This window comes from Amphiprion ocellaris, chromosome 11 (assembly GCF_022539595.1).
Source record: "Amphiprion ocellaris isolate individual 3 ecotype Okinawa chromosome 11, ASM2253959v1, whole genome shotgun sequence".
In the NCBI taxonomy this organism is placed as follows: Eukaryota; Metazoa; Chordata; class Actinopteri; family Pomacentridae; genus Amphiprion; species Amphiprion ocellaris.
In genome coordinates, this window is record NC_072776.1 from 24138118 (window position 1) to 24155795 (window position 17678).

Below are 17678 nucleotides of genomic sequence, written 5' to 3' on the forward strand. Positions count from 1 at the left end.
CCCTAAACTCATTCTCTCTCGCACTAGTATCCTTTTCTGGCCTATTCTATTCTATTCTATACTATCAAGACACCCACAATTATGGTGCTCAGTACCATTTGTTCATTTATTATTGAATCTCTTTTTCTTTTGTGTTGGTTTGGTTTTCTTTTCTTTTTTCAAATTTTTATTTATTTATTTATTTTTTTTTATTGATGGGCAATTAGTAGTTGGGCATAACACACCACCTTACAATCTTTAATTGCAATAGCAACGCCTGTTATTTTCTATCCCTGTTCATCCTGTTCGTCCTGTTCGTCCTGTCCAGTCTTTGTTTCCCCCACACATCACTGAGGTGTAGCACTGCCCTCCCTGGCTCATAATAGGGAATTCTAATAAAGAATATCTGCTTAGCTTTCAGGGAGGGCCGGTGATGGTCACACACATGCACTAAATATTAAAATATTTGGCTGCAAGACTAAAATATGCATCAATCTCATAAAATGTTGACTCCCCTTTTGTGGAGTTAAACAATGAGAACAAATGCAGACAAAAAAAAAAGAAAAAAAAAAAAAAAAAAAAAAAAAAAAAAAAAAAATGGCACTTTTTGGAAGACTGTGACTAGGCTACACATCTGGGTATGTGCCAATGGAACAATGAACAGGGGCTTTCATCTTATTACTCATTTGGTCAACATTCAAAGTAATAGTGACTCAGAGAAGAAAAAAAAGACAGCATGCTATTATGTTTCTGAATTACAGTGTCTGTCAATAGGAGAAAAAAAAACGTAAGCCTGGAGAAGTTACTAAAGAATGACTCACTAGCTAATGTTTCATACAGAGAGAACAAAGACAGTGAATGGCAATTCATCAGAGATTTTGTCCACTGGATGAGCACCAATGTTTTGCATTTATTCATCCCTAGAATAACGTCAATCAGTGCATCAACAGTTTAACACTGTAGTGAGCAGGAAATCTGTGGTTGGTGTGGTGAGATGGTCCATGCTTTATCTAGACTTGTATGCTTTGGCTTTATGCAGCATCACGTTTGTCAGCAATTAAACTCACATGCTGTTTGACTGACTAAACGAACATGATGATTTGACTGAAGTGGATTTTGTGGTTGACCACATGAATACAAACTGCTATGTGAATGACAGCTTCACTTATCAGAACTTGGGTCCTATTTCTGCAGCTCTGGCTGCTGTTATCAGTAATGATAACACTGCACTCATAAGGGTAGTTCAGGGAAACTGTAACTGTTGAAAAGCAGTCACAGATTTAGACAGGTTTCATATAACTCCATTGTATATGCAACCAAAATATATATAATTGGGAAATTTTAACTCAAATCATCAGCAGCTTGACCATCTCTAATTTGCATTAAACTTTTTAAGGATACACTAGGGATATTGAAATTTATACCTGTGAATTTTCAGATCGATATGTCAAGTACTTTAACAGATAACTGTTATATTAATTACCCATCGACCCATTTTCAGCATGTTTTTTTGCACATTAAAATTTTGTGCAATATTTCGATAACAATATCTCAACTAACTATTAAAGATAAAAGCAGATCAAATAGTTTTTGGTTATGGGTGAGTTGAAATTCGAAATAATGAAAGAAAAAATGGAAACGGAGCAATCATGGGGGCGGGGGGGGGGGGCTGCCGCCGCTGCAGGATAAAATCCTACAGGAAACACTGTATATATATATATATATATATATATATATATATATATATATATATATATATACATACATACATACACACATATATATATACACACACACACACACACAAACTAAGTCGGAATCTGTTTTTGACCGTGTCATCAGTATATTGCAGTTTCATGTTAGAAATGCTCAGCTGTGATTCCTTATTTGTTGAAAATATGTCTTCCAGCATATAAAAAAAACACCATATGGACATGTTAACAAGGTAAAAAACTTGATTTTCACTGGAAGAGGTTTTAAAACAGAACTTTGGCATACTGAAGAATAACATGCTAAACTATTTGTTTCAACATATCCAACTCAAAATACCTGATGCAACAAGGTTACATATACAAGTTACATCTTTAAGACTTAAGACTGACAGAAACTAAAGAAAGAGCCAAAACTTTGCATGAGGCCAAAGTCAACAGAGCCAGTTTGAAAAGGATTAATGATGGATTCATCATACAAAGAGGATGAAGCCCTGCATGCCATTTAATTATGACTCCTCTAAAAAACAAATCCTAATCTGTGCTGTGCTTGTTTGTGCTCTGCTATTCCTGCTGCCCCACACAAGACCATATATCTTACTATGTTCTGTTTCTTTTACATTTCCAGAGGAATGAAAGAGGGGCAGTCCAGTCCTGTTCTCCCTTCCTGTATGAGATCATCCATCCCACTAGTGGATCCTAGTTGGCCAACACTCAGGTCCCTGTCATCTGTTCAAAGTGTGTCATTCTGGCCCTGGTGGCTCTCTTCCTTGGCAGAGCTGACCATTCTCACGCTGTGATATTCACTCGACTCTCTCTCTCCCTCTGTCCACCATGAGCTCTCAGCTGGAGCTTCAATTTGGACCCGGTCCATTTGACACGGTGGAGAAATATGCCAAATAGCACAATGCTTCGCTACAGAGCCTGGCACCGGATCCGTGTGTCCTGTAGTGATGAACCCGGCTTGCTCTAGCTCCCCTGGCGGGAATCTGGCCCAGTATAAATCTCTGCCTCGCATTAGCACACTCTCTAGAATGCTGAGAGTTGTTGGAGAAGGAAGAGACGGATAATACCATAGTCTCACAGACAAAAAACAGTAAGTGAGTCAAAAAGTAAACACTGAAAAAGGACATGCACCAATGGAGCATCTTTGTAGAGAAACATGGATGCCAAATACCTCTGACAATTCCTTCAAACTGTTATGAATTTGGTATCTTTTCCTTTCAATCCGCCCAGTTTTCAATCCTGGACAAGCTTGAGAAAGATTGTGAATGCTGAAATGGGCACTAGGTGTCAAAATGGACTTACTCTCTTCCTCACTGTTTCCTGTTTTATGATACAGTCTTTCCTCTCTGTCGAGGAAAACGGTTCATGCAGTTGATGGGTTGACAGGTATAAAAAAAAAGAGTGGAACTGAACACCAGAAGGGCAAGAGGAACAAGTCAAAGTCAGAACACTGGGGAGAGAAGCAAGTTGCGCTTGGAGAAAACATTGCTGTTGGTATCTACAATGTAGCATTTAGTTCTTCCACAGTGTGGGCAGGAAATAGATGTGCCTTAGAAAGCCTGTTTTTCAGGGAAAAGTGTGAGTGGAGAATGAGAACAAGAATTTTCTGCATGACAAAGGTCGCAGTTAGGTCTTACAGTTTTTAAATTTTGCTGAATATACACTATATTGCCAAAATTATTCGCTCACCTGCCTTGACTCGCATATGAAAGTAAGTGACATCCCATTCCTAATCCATAGGGTTCAATATGACGTCGGTCCACCCTTTGCAGCTATAACAGCTTCAACTCTTCTGGGAAGGCTGTCCACAAGGTTTAGGAGTGTGTTTATGGGAATTTTTGACCATTCTTCCAGAAGCACATTTGTGAGGTCACACACTGTTGGACGAGAAGGTCTGGCTCTCAGTCTCCGCGCTAATTCATCCCAAAGGTGTTCTATCGGGTTGAGGTCAGGACTCTGTGCAGTCAAGTTCATCCACATCAGACTCTGTCATCCATGTCTTTATGGACCTTGCTTTGTGCACTGGTGCACAGTCATGTTGGAAGAGGAAGGGGCCAGCTCCAAACTGTTCCCACAAAGTTGGGAGCATGGAATTGTCCAAAATGTCTTGGTATGCTGAAGCATTCAGAGTTCCTTTCACTGGAACTAAGGGGTCAAGCCCAGCTCCTGAAAAACAACCCCACACCATAATCCCCCCTCCACCAAACTTTACACTTGGCACAATTCAATCTGACAAGTATGGTTTTCCTGGCAACCGCCAAACCCAGACTCGTCCGTCAGATTGCCAGATGGAGAAGCGCGAGTCGTCACTCCAGAGAACGCGTCTCCACTGCTCTAGAGTCCAGTGGTGGCGTGCTTTACACCACTGCATCCAACGCTTTGCATTGCACTTGGTGATGGATGGCTTGGATGCAGCTGCTCGGCCATGAAAACCCATTCCATCAAGCTCTCTGCACGCTGTTCTTGAGCTAATCTGAAGGCCACATGAAGTTTGAAGGTCTGTAGTGATTGACTCTGCAGAAAGTTGGCGACCTCTTCGCACTATGCACCTCAGCATCCGCTGACCCCGCTCCGTCAGTTTACGTAGCCTACCACTTCGTGGCTGAGCTGCTGTCGCTCCCACACACTTCCACTTTCTTATAATACAGCTGACAGTTGACTGTGGAATATTTAGGAGCGAGGAAATGTCACAACTGGATCTGTTGCACAGGTGGCATCCTATCACAGTTCCACGCTGGAATTCACTGAGCTCCTAAGAGCGACCCATTCTTTCATAAATGTTTGTAAAAGCAGTCTGCCTGCCTAGGTGCTTGATTTTATACACCTGTGGCCATGGAAGTGATTGGAACACTTGATTCTGATTATTTGGATGGGTGAGCGAATATTTTTTGGCAATATAGTGTATGTTGATTATTACTTGGGAGGCTTGGTAGGCAGTGGTTAGAACTGTCATTGCGAGAAGGTTTAGCCCCCGGTGCCTGCATGGGTGCTCCAGCTTCCTATCACAGTTCAAAGACACGCACGGATGGCTAATTTGTTATTATTAATTGGCCATAAGCATCAGTGTAAGTGTCCATGGTTGCCTGTCTGTTTGTGGTAACTCTTTTGTGGTAGCGACGAACTGGTGCCTGTCCAGGATGTAACCCGCCCCAGAACTCTGCAGGATCAAGTCGGTATAGCTAAAGGATGCATGAATGTCTTTATTTGATCAAGCTACTGTTGAGTCAAAAGATCAAAACCCCAAAAACAACAGGCACTGCTCATGTTCTGGTTCTGCCATCCCAGTCTCAGTCAGAGAACAGTCAGAAATGAGTGAAAAATGCAGCCAAATACAAAGAAGTTCATGAAAAAAAAAAACCTGTATGCAACATGAGTATTTTACAAGTCTCAAGCCGCCCGCAACCACGACATCACTGGAGTGCCTTCCAGACAAATCTCTTGATGGTCCTTGAGCAGTCCAGCCAAAGCCCAGACTTACACCTCATAGAACATCTTTGGAGAGACCTAGAAATGGAAGTTCACAGATGCTTCTTATCCAACTTGATGAAACTTGAGCTTCAGATCTGCCAGAAAGAATGAGATAAACTGCCCAAAGCCATAATTGCTGTCAAATAGACTTCTGTAAAATAAAAGTCAGAGTTAGCCTCTGATTACTTATATGAATTAGATATTTCAATTTTAGAATTGTAATAAAGAAAACTGAATAATTTCTGAACGGCTATGCCAAACAGCCATGACCTGTTGAGACATGGACTCCACAAGACCTCTAAAGGTGTCCCGTCATTGCACACGTGCCATTGCCAATGTGCTACTTGCCCATTTTCCTGCTTTTAACACATTAACTTCAAGAACTGACTGTTGATTTGCTGTCTAAAATATCTTACTCTTGACATGTGTCACTGTAACGAGATAATCAATGCTATTCACTTAAGCTGTCAGAGGTTTAAATGTGGTTAAAAGCTATATATACTGTATATGCATTGCTTATTATGGTTATTGTCACTTCACACATAGAAATGAAACAATTTTTATCATTTAGAAGCTGTAGGTACAGAATGTCTGGCATTTATCCTTGAAAAAAGTAACTTAAATCATTTCTCATCTATGATACATTTTCTTCTTGTATCTAAACTGGCTCACATTTCCACTGGAAACTGGTAGGATTTTTGTCTTTAGACAACTAAACCTATGAACCCCAAAACCCCAAGCCACCATTTGTCAGAACCAGAAACTGTAAAAACAGAAAGAATTGTTGGATTTTCAACTTTCGGATGGTCTATAAAGTACTAACCTATCAAGAGCTGTTTGATCATGAAAACCTGTCCAAGGCTCAACTTAACCCTCGTAATAATCTGTGACTTTTCATCTAAACTGCTGGTTGTGTGTACACAAAGCAGACTGGAGACAAGTGTGGAAACAAATTAAAGATGCATGCAGTCAAATATCTGCCACAAATAGTAATTTACTTTCTCAAATACTGGTAAAACCTGTGGACGTTTGGAAAAATGTTGCGCTTGTTGATACCAGGTTGTTAGATTTTTTTGTAAAATGAACAGTTAAGGAAAATAAACGTTTGTTTTTCCTTAAATTATAGGTTTTACATACACATTATAACTTCGTTATACTGCATAGAAGACATTTTTTTAGTTCCCTCTCCTTCTAGCCATGGTTGTTTTGTTTCCATAGATGTGCAGGACTTTATAATGCAGTGAAAAACAAGCCGACAGCAAGTAAAAATGTGACAGGAACCAAAAAAAATGGCCAGAAACAGCTTCAGGTTCAGATGGTTGAACATGTGAAGTGCCTCTAATGTTAAATGAAGAAATGGAACTGACTAATAGACTGGATGACTACTTATTTGAACTATTTATTCTCATAACGGCTCAACACACACTGGTGTACATGACAGTCTGAGCCAACTCAGAGCAGGAGAAAAGGTTTTGCAAAGCATGACTCACAAAACTAGTTTCTTGGAAGCGAATAAATTTAGGTAAAAAAAAAAAATCAGACAAACTTAAAAAATTCTGATATTCTAACATATGATCTTTCACCCGTTAGCTACTTCGCCACAGAATCAGTTTCTATCATCACATTATCATTTACCCATTTTAGAAAAACCTTTCAACTAAAAACCCTTAAAAAGGAGACTAGAAATGGCATAAAGAGATGTAACACATTAGACCCAGAGCTTCAATAGCTCTACTAAGCGAGTGGTCTCCTGTCAGATTGTGCCCGTGCAATAGAACCAGTGGTACAAGTCCATTTACACCCCAGTGGAAAAGCCATAAATTGTGCAGATTGATGGCAGCAGAGACATTCTTGGGAGGAGTAAATTGCTCTGCCTTTGTAACTGCTGTCAGAGAATTCCTTGGACAAAAGAGGCCATAATGTCGAAAAAGGCAGGGAGTGTTGGAGTGATGGAAGGAGCAGAAGTCTCGGAGTATGTTTTTTTTTTTTTAAATCATCCTATTACTTACCCACAGTTGACCCAGGCAATAGTCCCTTGGCCCTTTACTGTCTGGGCAACATCAGACAGCAGTTTCAGGTGGGAGTCCCCTGATGTAACTGCAGACAGAGAATAAAGCACGGTTAGCCTTGTTACCAAAACCGCCCCCATCGCTTAGGACAACCCAGACACTGAAGACACTGTCATGGCAAATACAGTGAGCAGGAATTGAGTTACAGTGGAGCTCAGTGTCTTACCGAAGAACCAAATTACGAAGAAAGAGATCACTGAGTTTGGGTCGGAGGGGTGATGGAAGAGCGTTTTCTAATACCTCTCAGAGGATGGCTTCGGAGGGGGCGCTTAAGTTACATCAGCTTTCAACGTCTTACAATGGTGTGACTAAGCAGGAGATGGGGGGATTATACAATGACACAAAGACTCTGCGACTGCTGAAGCACACCAACTCCTCTGAAAACGGGGAAGCACAGCAGGTACGTTTGGAGAAACTACAGTTTCCACTTGCTGCACGCTGCTAACTACCATATTCAGAGCTATTATAAAAACATCATGCGTGAGCTCGTTCAAGGACAATATCATGAGTTCATGACCACTGGTGACTTTCACAACCTCCTGTGTCAGAGACAAAATATAGCTGAGCTGTTAATGTGTTACGAAAGAGAAACTAGTGCCATCTACTATGTACCAGCTACAACAATACTCATTGTAACATCACTGATTTTCATCAGATATGGCAACCAGCGCAGATTCCTTTGAGTAAACAGTGTGTAATACTCCAGTCCTTGTGTAACACTGTACATCATTTTTATATCCCCCCCGAAATTACATGTGTTTTATTCATTGCGTAAAGACAACAATTCCTCTCAATGCTCCAGGCCAATTCTATATTTAGATGTAGGGGAAGTGCCACGACTCCCCAGGGTCCTGCCTCATACAGGGTTGGCAACATAAACATCTGGGCAGTTCAGTATCAGTTATTACCTTGTATGAAGCAGGAGGTGAGCAGACACTGACTGGTTTGTTCACTGTTGGTCTGATGGACACTAACCAGGAGAAAATTCAATAGGGACGTAACTGACTGCAGGGCTTCAGAGGCTGGCAATGAGTAAGGAACAGACTGTGTTTACTTGAGAGGGAGAATGAATGTGAAGCAGCTATAGAGGTAGTCAGATAATTAGTCGGAGAGGACAACATTAAACCAGTGTGGCAGAAAACCTGCATGAGGGCAACGTTTGGTGTCCTTAAAGAACAAAGACCTGTGTGAAGCTACAGCCGGTGATCAATCGGAGCCGTGGCTCGATATCCAGCGAGGTAATGTGAAAGATATGGGTCATGAATCATGGAACAAATCTGTGGCTGTGTGGCTCTGATAGTCCTGTGCAGCTTCTAACCTCCTATAAGGGTTTTCTGAATTATTATTATTATTGTTATTATTATCAGTTTATTTAAAAAGGGACCATGTACAATATTAAACATAAATGTTACCATTTGATGTATTGCACCACAGTTAGCTTTAAGCTAATTTCCATCTGCAGCCCCTTGGCAGGTCACAGTAAAAACATCAAAACATTAAAATGTTACAAAAAAGTATGACACAGTGAAACAAAACATTATACACACACACACTCTTAAAAGCACACACGTACACACACTCACACACAAATGCCAATTAAAATTAATAAATTAATACATGACAGTGAAACAAAAAATACACACACACTCTTAAAAACACACATGTACACACAGTTACAAACAAATACCAATTAAAAAGACATTAATGGTTGCAGTTCTGAGTGTTCTTAAGCAAGTTTTTCAGTTTGCTTTTAAAACTGCTGATAGAAGTACAGTTCTTAATGTCATCAGGTGGGGGGCTCCACTGAGTTGTAGCTTTTACAGAAAAAGCTGACTGTCCAAAGGTGGTGCGTCGAAAAGGCATTGAACAGTCAATGGTGGAAGATATCCTCGTGGATTTTATAGATTGTGCCGAGCGATACTGAACGAACTGGCGCAGCGGAGGAGGGGCCAAACCATTTAAAAATTTAAAAACAAGACACATATTTGAAAATAATTTAAAATTTTCAAAGCTCAGAAGATGATGCTTATCTAAAATCCTGCAATGGTGGTATTGCATCGATTTTTTGTTCAAGATTTTCAAAGTCTGTTTGTAAAGAAACTCTAGCGGTTTGATGACTGTCTGCCCAGCTTGTCCCCAACATGTGATACAATACGACATGTGGGACAGGATCATAGCATGCATGAAGGTCTTTGCAGCATCCACAGATAGACAGCCTCTAATGTGCTGAAAGTTTATCAGATTATATTTTATAGTTTTCACAAGGTTTTTGATGTGACTTAAAATTTAAATTTGAATCCAGCATTACGCCAAGATATTTAAACTCACTCACAATTTCTATTTTTCAGTCCTAATTAAAATGTCAGCGCTGACAGACTGCTTTGTTCTGGAGAAAAACATCCCTTTTGTTTTGGTAACACTGAGGTTGAGACATGACTGATCAAGCCACTCTATAATCTTTCCCAAAGCATTCGTTAGTGTCTCAACTACTAACTCAGCAGTTTTTGCACAAGTATAAATGACCATGTCATCAGTATACATTTGTAGATCTGCACCATGGCACATCTGCGGAAGGTCATTGACGTAAAGACTGAGTAACGGAGGCCCTAACACAGAACCTTGGGGAACACCTATGGAGCACATGACATTGTCTGACAGAGAACTGTTAACTTTGACACACTGTGATCTGTCAGAAAGATATGAAGACATCCATTGTAGTGCTCCAGGAGAAAAATTTAATTTTGAGAGTTTTGATATAAGAATTTTGTGATTAACTGTATCAAAGGCTTTACTAAGGTCTAAAAGAAACAGCACCAACCATCCCTGCCAAACTGCATTGCATGTAAACCAAAGTTACTAGTGTCAAGGTAGGATGTCAGTTGTTGGGCTGTAACCTTCTCAGCAATCTTGGACAATACAGGCAGAATACTTATGGGCCTATAATTACTGGCTTCATGGCGATTTCCAGGCTTGAAAATTGGAGTGATAATTGCTTGTTTCCATGCACTGGGAAAAAGACTTTGTGTGAGTGATAGATTAATTAGGTGAGTAATAGGTGGAGCAAGGAAATCACAATGTTTTTTTAATAAACATGGTGTCCAGCTGGTAGTTGTCCTTACATTTTGAGCTTTTTAAGGATCCAATTATTTTACTCACTTCTATAAAATTTGTGAGGGACAGATCAAAAGGTTCCTCTGTAACATTCACAGGTACAATATCCACTTCCCTATCTTTGAAATTCGTACCTAGTTCATCTACCGATTAAAAAAAATAACGATTTAAAATAGCAGCAACAGTAGACTTGTCACCAGTTATTTCATCCTTAATTTTAAACTGGACATCAAAAAAACGTGGTACCTTCCTCATAAGATTGTTAATGTTCTGCCAGATAGTCTTACTATTACCTTTTGCATCATCTAATAAACAGATATAAAAACTACATTTAGCTTGTCTCAATTATTTTATAACCCTGGTCCCCAGCCCTTTAAAAATCAAAATGTCTGTGTCCCTTTTTGATTTAACAGCCTTTTTTTAGTGCAGTATCTCTATCTCTCATTAATTTCCACACATTTTCATTTAGCCAGGGCAGTTAGGCTTTCTTTTACTTTTTCTCTGGACCTTTACAGTAAAGTTTTCTTTGACAGAGTTCATTTTGTCGGTAAATATCTTACAACACTTTTCAAGATCTTCAGAGTCTATTATGTCATTCCATTTTATGTCATTTATTTCTGTTTCAAATGCAACTTTCTTGTCTTTTGGTATGCAATGAAACATGTTTGTACAGGTTTGTTTAATAAAGCTACATCTTTTCCTAGTCAGTTTCCTTGCTACCAGTGTTAGATTATGATCAGACAAACCAGTGATCAGGTTGTAGCTTTTAGTTATTCGCTCTGTTCTATTTGTGAAGATCAGGTCCAGTTGTGTACTTGAGATTTTTGAAATTCTTGTTGCACCTTTTACCATCTGATCTATGTTATATTTATCTGTTATGCATTTTAATTTTTTCTCTTCGATTTGTCACCCAAGTCTGAATTAAAATCACCCATAAGAAGAAGCTCTTTGTCATGATTGCACTCCTTGAGGATTCCTGTCAGCTGATCATAAAAAGTGTCATTTGTTGAAGGAGGTCTATATATCCCCACAATGTTAAAAGACATCTGTTGGGACTAAATTAATCTTAAACTTACATACTCCAGAGTGTTAAGAGTTTTGAACACAACACGTTCACATTTAATACCATTTTTAACATAAATAAGCACCCCTCCTCCCCTCCCCACAGATCTGTCCTACCTAAAACACTGATAACCTGGTCCCATGAACACACAAGCAGGAGTGGATGGCTGTAGCCACTTCTCAGAGATATACAGAAAGTCCAGATTTGAATCCAACAACAAATGAATCAGTTGATCATGAATGGATACATTAGTAATATAAAGCAGCTCCTTCTATGAGACTGCAGAGTATATTCCTCTCCTTCACTGATTTATGCAAATGAAAGTGGAATGAAAATCTACTGGGATGCATTGGTGTTTTAAAATAGGTGGAAGGAAACATGATTCGGAGTGTATAACAATGTTTGACTGTTTTACGTTCCACTTAACAGCTACTCTCTAATTCTATAAGATAAGTATTTCCAAGGTCATTACTGAGATAGCCCACTGCAACCATGCCTTGAGAGCATGCTGTAGGCTAAAGCTGCACGAAACATTAATTCTAAATACATTTGCAGATACAGCGGTAGAATGTTCTGTAATGGATTATATTTGATTTGAGCATTGCATAATGGCACTTTGTTCTGACAGAGGACACTCAAAAATTTTAGTTCCTCAAAATTATACAATTTCCAGTAATCAAAGCAACGATTAACTTTACATGCATTTTATAAGCACATGCTCATGGCAAACTCACATTAGTCATGAGAATGTGCCCATAATTTTGGTTTCCTACATATTTGTGCATGTACTGTTAATGTATGTACATGTACTGTCTTAAATCTGTATTCTATAAATCTCTAAATCAGGATGAATAGACAGCAGGTAAAAAATGTGGTTAAAAGATTGCAGCCTTAAAAAACAACTTAGCTACAATTAGCGCTGAGCAACTTATCGACATCAAATCCAAATTTGAAACGATGTAATTAGGAAATCGCAAAAACTGCAATATAGGGGATAAACGAGGTGTGGCTGTTAAGTAATGAGACTAATTCCATTTTATTTAATTGGAGCAGATTGAAACTTTTAGAGTTTGCTTATGCTCACACATTGATCAGTGTATACTACATGGTTAAGGCATGCACACTGTGGTTTGATTAACATAAGCCCAGTCATGTTACTTAATGACCACACCTTGCATGTTTTGCAGCACTTTTGGTGTCATCTCATGTCATAATTTTCCATTATGTATTAAATCTATTGTACAGTGAATACTGAACTGAAGTTCTTCAGAAAGGTGTAAGAAACCAAATTACAAGTTCAGCTCTGGCTGCAATTGTGCTGTCTTTCACAATTAAATCCTTTAGTGCTGACTGCTACTAACTGAGCCATTTGAAAATGGGAATTTCTGATTGAAGTGATTGAAATTGTCCGTAATTATGCCCTTGTACAAGTATATTGTCACAGCAGCACTTTGCTCTTTCGAAAATAGTACAACAGTGTTGATCAAACTATGAAATAACCTTTATATCTATCTGTAAAGGTGGCATTTTTCTAGTTATTGGCCATATTGGCTGACATATTGGATGCCTATGATAAATCAGTGATATTAGAAATAACAATAATGTTATTTGGGTTTCCATCACTCCACAACGACCTCTAAAATGACAAGCTGTTTGAGATAATACCAGCATTATCTCTGAAGCATTACTGCGATTGTCTGACTAGACTGCTGTCCCCACCTCCTGCTGTAACAATGAATGCTCATTCAGAAATTGATGCTGTAGTAGCAGAATGTAACACCTCCAACAGCAAATGTCCCTGAACAACTAAACAAATGTTCATTTTTGAATATCATCCCCTTCAACCATATGTTGTGGTAAAATCTACAACATCATCCAATAAATATGCATTCAGAATGTTTTCACTGACCTGTTTTGGTGTAAAGCACCAGAACATTGGTTCTCGTCCTGAGCAGCTTCTTGAAGTCTTTGTGGTCACTGACTTTCTCTATGAGAGGAGATACCTTCACCGCTTCCAGAACCGACAGAAGCCACAACTGGTTAAACAAAAACACATACACAGTTATTACCAACTCAGGCATCATGTTGTTATCAAGCTAGTTATTAAGTCTTATTACTGTTTTGTTACAACAGGAATCCACAGCACTGAGCATCAGATATGAACTATAGAGGAGCCAGGGGAAGACTGTCTCCCCATATTAAGGCATGAGTGCCCCTGAAAAAATTATTTGTGAAGTGTTGTTTCTAAAATATTGAGAGTATGCCATTTATGTTATGCACTTCTTTTTTTCTGTATCTTCACCCCATCATGGACCATGCATAAATTTAAGTTATTATTGATGTATGACTCAGGGATGAGGGTGATTCACCACTGATTCAGTTTATAATAAAGATGCTAGCACACATACTGCTCTTCACGATCAAAGCGTGGCAGTGCAATGTCTTCAGCTTCACCCATCTTAACTCAAAGATCAGAAAAAAACTAACTTTCTTGACAGAAGAACCCAAACCCTCTGCGGTGCTGAATGTAATAAATTGATTATTATTCATATCCTTATTTATAGGAATAATGATTAATTCAATTCAATTAAATTTTATTTATATAGCGCCTATTACAGTCAAACTGTCTCAAGACGCTTTACAGAACCCATATGCCTGACCCCCAGAGCAAGCTCAAAGGCGACAGTGGCAAGGAAAACACCCTTGTAACAGGGAAAAAAACCTCGAGCAGAACCCGGCTCTTTATGTGGGGGCACCCATCTGCCTGCTGGCCGGGCGGGTTGAAAGGGACAGAAGAGGTAGAGAGGTAGAAAGGTAGAGGGATAGAGGTAGAGGGGTGAAGAGGTAAAGGGGTGGGGTGGGGGTGACGACAAGGAACATAAAACACACAATTTGATACATGCATGATAAGACAGATGATACATGCAAAGTACAACTGACATGGAAACTGATTATAGTTTACTGCTATGGTCTACGGCTCTGGCATTAAATATACTACATATACAGCTGGTGGTAAAATTCAAAAATATGTAGGTGAGCATATCAAGTATAGATTCAGATTCAGTAAGGGCAAGGCAGAGTAGATTGGTGGAAATGGGCAGCTGGAAGCAGTGGGCTGGAAGGTCAGCAGCAGCATCCCACAGATGGAGACTAGGCCAGTTGGTGAGAGAACAACCACAGATCTGAAGCATCCAGCTCTGGGACCAGGGACACTCGGAGAGAGGACACAGGGGGAAACAGAGTGAGTGTAATGCAGTATCGGTATATATATTGAATATAAAGGTAGATAGAGAAGGGCTCAGTGCATCAAGAGAGGTCCCCCAGCAGCCTAGGCCTATAGCAGCATAACTAGGGGCAGAACTAAGGGACAAAGTGGAAGTCAGTTGTGCAAATGAAGACACCGGCTGACCCCCTCGGGGTCCCCCAGTCAGCCCTAACTATAAGCTTTGTCAGAAAGGAAGGTTTTAAGCCTGGTCTTAAAAATAGAGAGGGTGTCTGCCTCCTGAACCCAAACTGGGAGCTGGTTCCACAGGAGAGACGCCTGATAACTGAAGGCTCTGCCTCCCATTCTACTTTTAGAGATTCTAGGAACAACAAGTAAGCCTGTAGTCTGAGAGCGAAGAGTTCTGCTAGGATAACATGGTACTATCAGGTCTTTAATATATGATGGAGATTGGCTGTTAAGAGCTTTATATGTGAAAAGAAGGATTTTGAATTCTATTCTAGATTTAACTGGAAGCCAGTGAAGAGAAACCAGTATAGGAGAAATATGATCTCTCTTGCTAACTCCCATCAGTACTCTGGCTGCAGCGTTTTGGATCAGCTGTAGATGTTTCAGAGAGCTATTGGGACAACCTGATAATAAGGAATTACAGTAGTCAAGCCTGGAAGTAACAAATGCATGGACTAGTTTTTCCGCATCACTCTGAGACAGGATGTTCCTGATTTTTACAGTATTTCTCAGGTGGAAAAAGGAAATCCTACAGATTTGTTTGATGTGTGAGGTAAAGGACATGTCCTGGTCAAAGATAATGCCGAGGTTCCTCACAGTAGTACTGGAGGCCAATGTAATGCCATCCAGAGCAACTATATGCTTTGAAAGCGAGTTTCTAAGATGTTTGGGGTCAAATACAATGACTTCAGTCTTGTCTGAATTTAGTAGTAGGAAATTACAGGTCATCCAGGTCTTTATGTCCTTAAGACAATCTTGCAGTCTTGCTAGCTGATTAGTTTCATCTGGTTTCATAGATAAATACAATTGCGTGTCGTCAGCATAACAATGGAATACAGTGCTTCCTAATGATATTGCCTAACGGAAGCATGTATAATGTGAACAGCGTTTAGCAAGATGTCTGTGTAACATGCAAGACAGATGGGTGAGGAATTTATCAGACAGAGAGCTCACCCAACTAGAGAAGGACGTCCTCGCCAAAGGATTAAACTTCGCCATGACCCCATAGCACTTACCGGTTGTGGACCTCATTACGGCCACAGAATCAGCCATCAAGAAAAACAACCTATCCTCAACAGAAGCAGAGGGGCTAAGGCTAAAGGTAACAGCAGCCCTTTCTGAAGCTAAGGTGCCCCCCTTCCAACCTTTCCACCCAAGAAAGGAAGGCAGTGACGGCACTGAGTAAGGACCAGAACATCACCTTTCTTCCAGCAGATGAAGGAAGATGCACTGTGATCCTGAACACAACAGATTACCATACCAAGATAATGTCTTTACTTAGTGACAGCAGCACTTATGAGACCCTGAAGCGCGACCCAACCAGCAGCTACAAAAAGAAGGTTGTGGATTGCCTACAGAAGCTACAGAAGGAGGAAACAATAAACTGCTTGCAATACCATTGCTTGTACCCTGGGGATGCCATTCCATGCATATATGGCCTCCCCAAAATTCATAAAGAAGGAGCCCCCCTCAGACCTATCGTCAGCAGCATTAACTCTGTCACCTGCAACATCGCCAAACATGTAGCCACCATCTTGGCCCCGCTGGTGGGGAAGAATCCCCACCATGTGCAGAACTCCTTGGACTTTGTGGAAAAGGTGAGAGGACTGAGATTGGATACAGATGAAACCATGGTATCCTACGATGTCACCTCCCTATTCACGTGTTCCCACAATGGAGGCGGTGGAAACAGTGAGACAGCGGCTTTTACAAGACAACACCCTCAGTGACCAGATTTGCCAACTTTTGGACCTCTGCCTGAACACCACCTATTTCCAGTACAGAGGGAGCTTCTATAGGCAGAAACATGGATGTGCCATGGGCTCGCCAGTGTCTCCTATTGTGGCCAATCTGTACATGGAGGAAGTGGAACACAGGGCTCTGACTTCGTTCTACGGAGCAACACCGAGCCACAGGTTCCGATATGTGGACGACACATGGGTCAAGATCAGAATACATGAGGTGCAAACTTTCACCGAACACATCAACTCTGTGGACAGCAACATCAAGTTCACCAGAGAGGATGTAAAAGACAACAGTTTGCCCTTTTTGGATTGTGAGGTCCACACAGAAGAGGAGAGAAGTCTGACTGTTGGGGTATACAGGAAACCAACACACACGGACCAGTACCTGCTTTTTGACTCTCACCACCCACTGGAGCACAAGCTAGGCGTCATCAGGACCCTGCAACACAGGGTCGACATGTTACCCACCAATACCCAAGGCCAGGAAAAAGAACACAAACAACTGAAAGGGGCACTGAAAACTTGTGGATATCCTGATTGGACCTTTGTGAAGACTCACACAAGATCCAGAAAGGAGAACAACCCAGTGAGGACTGAAGAGAAGAACAGGCGAAACAAAATAGTGATCCCGTATGTGTCTGGAGTGTCTGAAAAACTGAGGAGGATCTTCAACAAACACCAGATCCATGTCTTTTTTAAGCCAAATAACACCCTCAGACAAAGACTGGTCCACCCAAAAGACCCCACACCACACAGTCAGAAGAGCAACCTGGTGTATGCAGTTAAATGCAGCGAGGAATGCTCAGATCTCTATATAGGGGAAACCAAACAGCCACTTAACAAGCGAATGGCTCAACACAGAAGAGCCAATTCCTCAGGACAGGATTCGGTGGTCTTCCTTCACCTCAAGGAAGAAAGACACTCATTTCAGGACACCAATGTTCAGATTTTGGACAGGGAGGACAGATGGTTTTAGAGAGGTGTGAAAGAAGCCATCCAATTCAAAGTTGAGAAGCCATCTCTGAACAGGGGGGGTGGTCTGCGACATCATCTTTCGCCGATTTACAATCAGGTCCT

General features: G+C 40.5%; 1 protein-coding gene across 1 annotated transcript in view; it reads right to left on the minus strand.

Annotated features, from left to right (window-relative positions):
• Positions 1 to 17678, minus strand: part of pdia5 (protein disulfide isomerase family A, member 5) — a 112137-nt gene that overhangs the window by 63565 nt on the left and 30894 nt on the right. Inside the window, exons 2-3 of the mRNA XM_023277997.3 lie at positions 13315 to 13441; positions 7172 to 7259 (exon numbers count right to left, since the gene is read on the minus strand). Of these exons, the coding sequence (XP_023133765.1) occupies positions 7172 to 7259; positions 13315 to 13441 (215 nt within the window). The remainder of the gene's footprint in view (positions 1 to 7171; positions 7260 to 13314; positions 13442 to 17678) is intronic.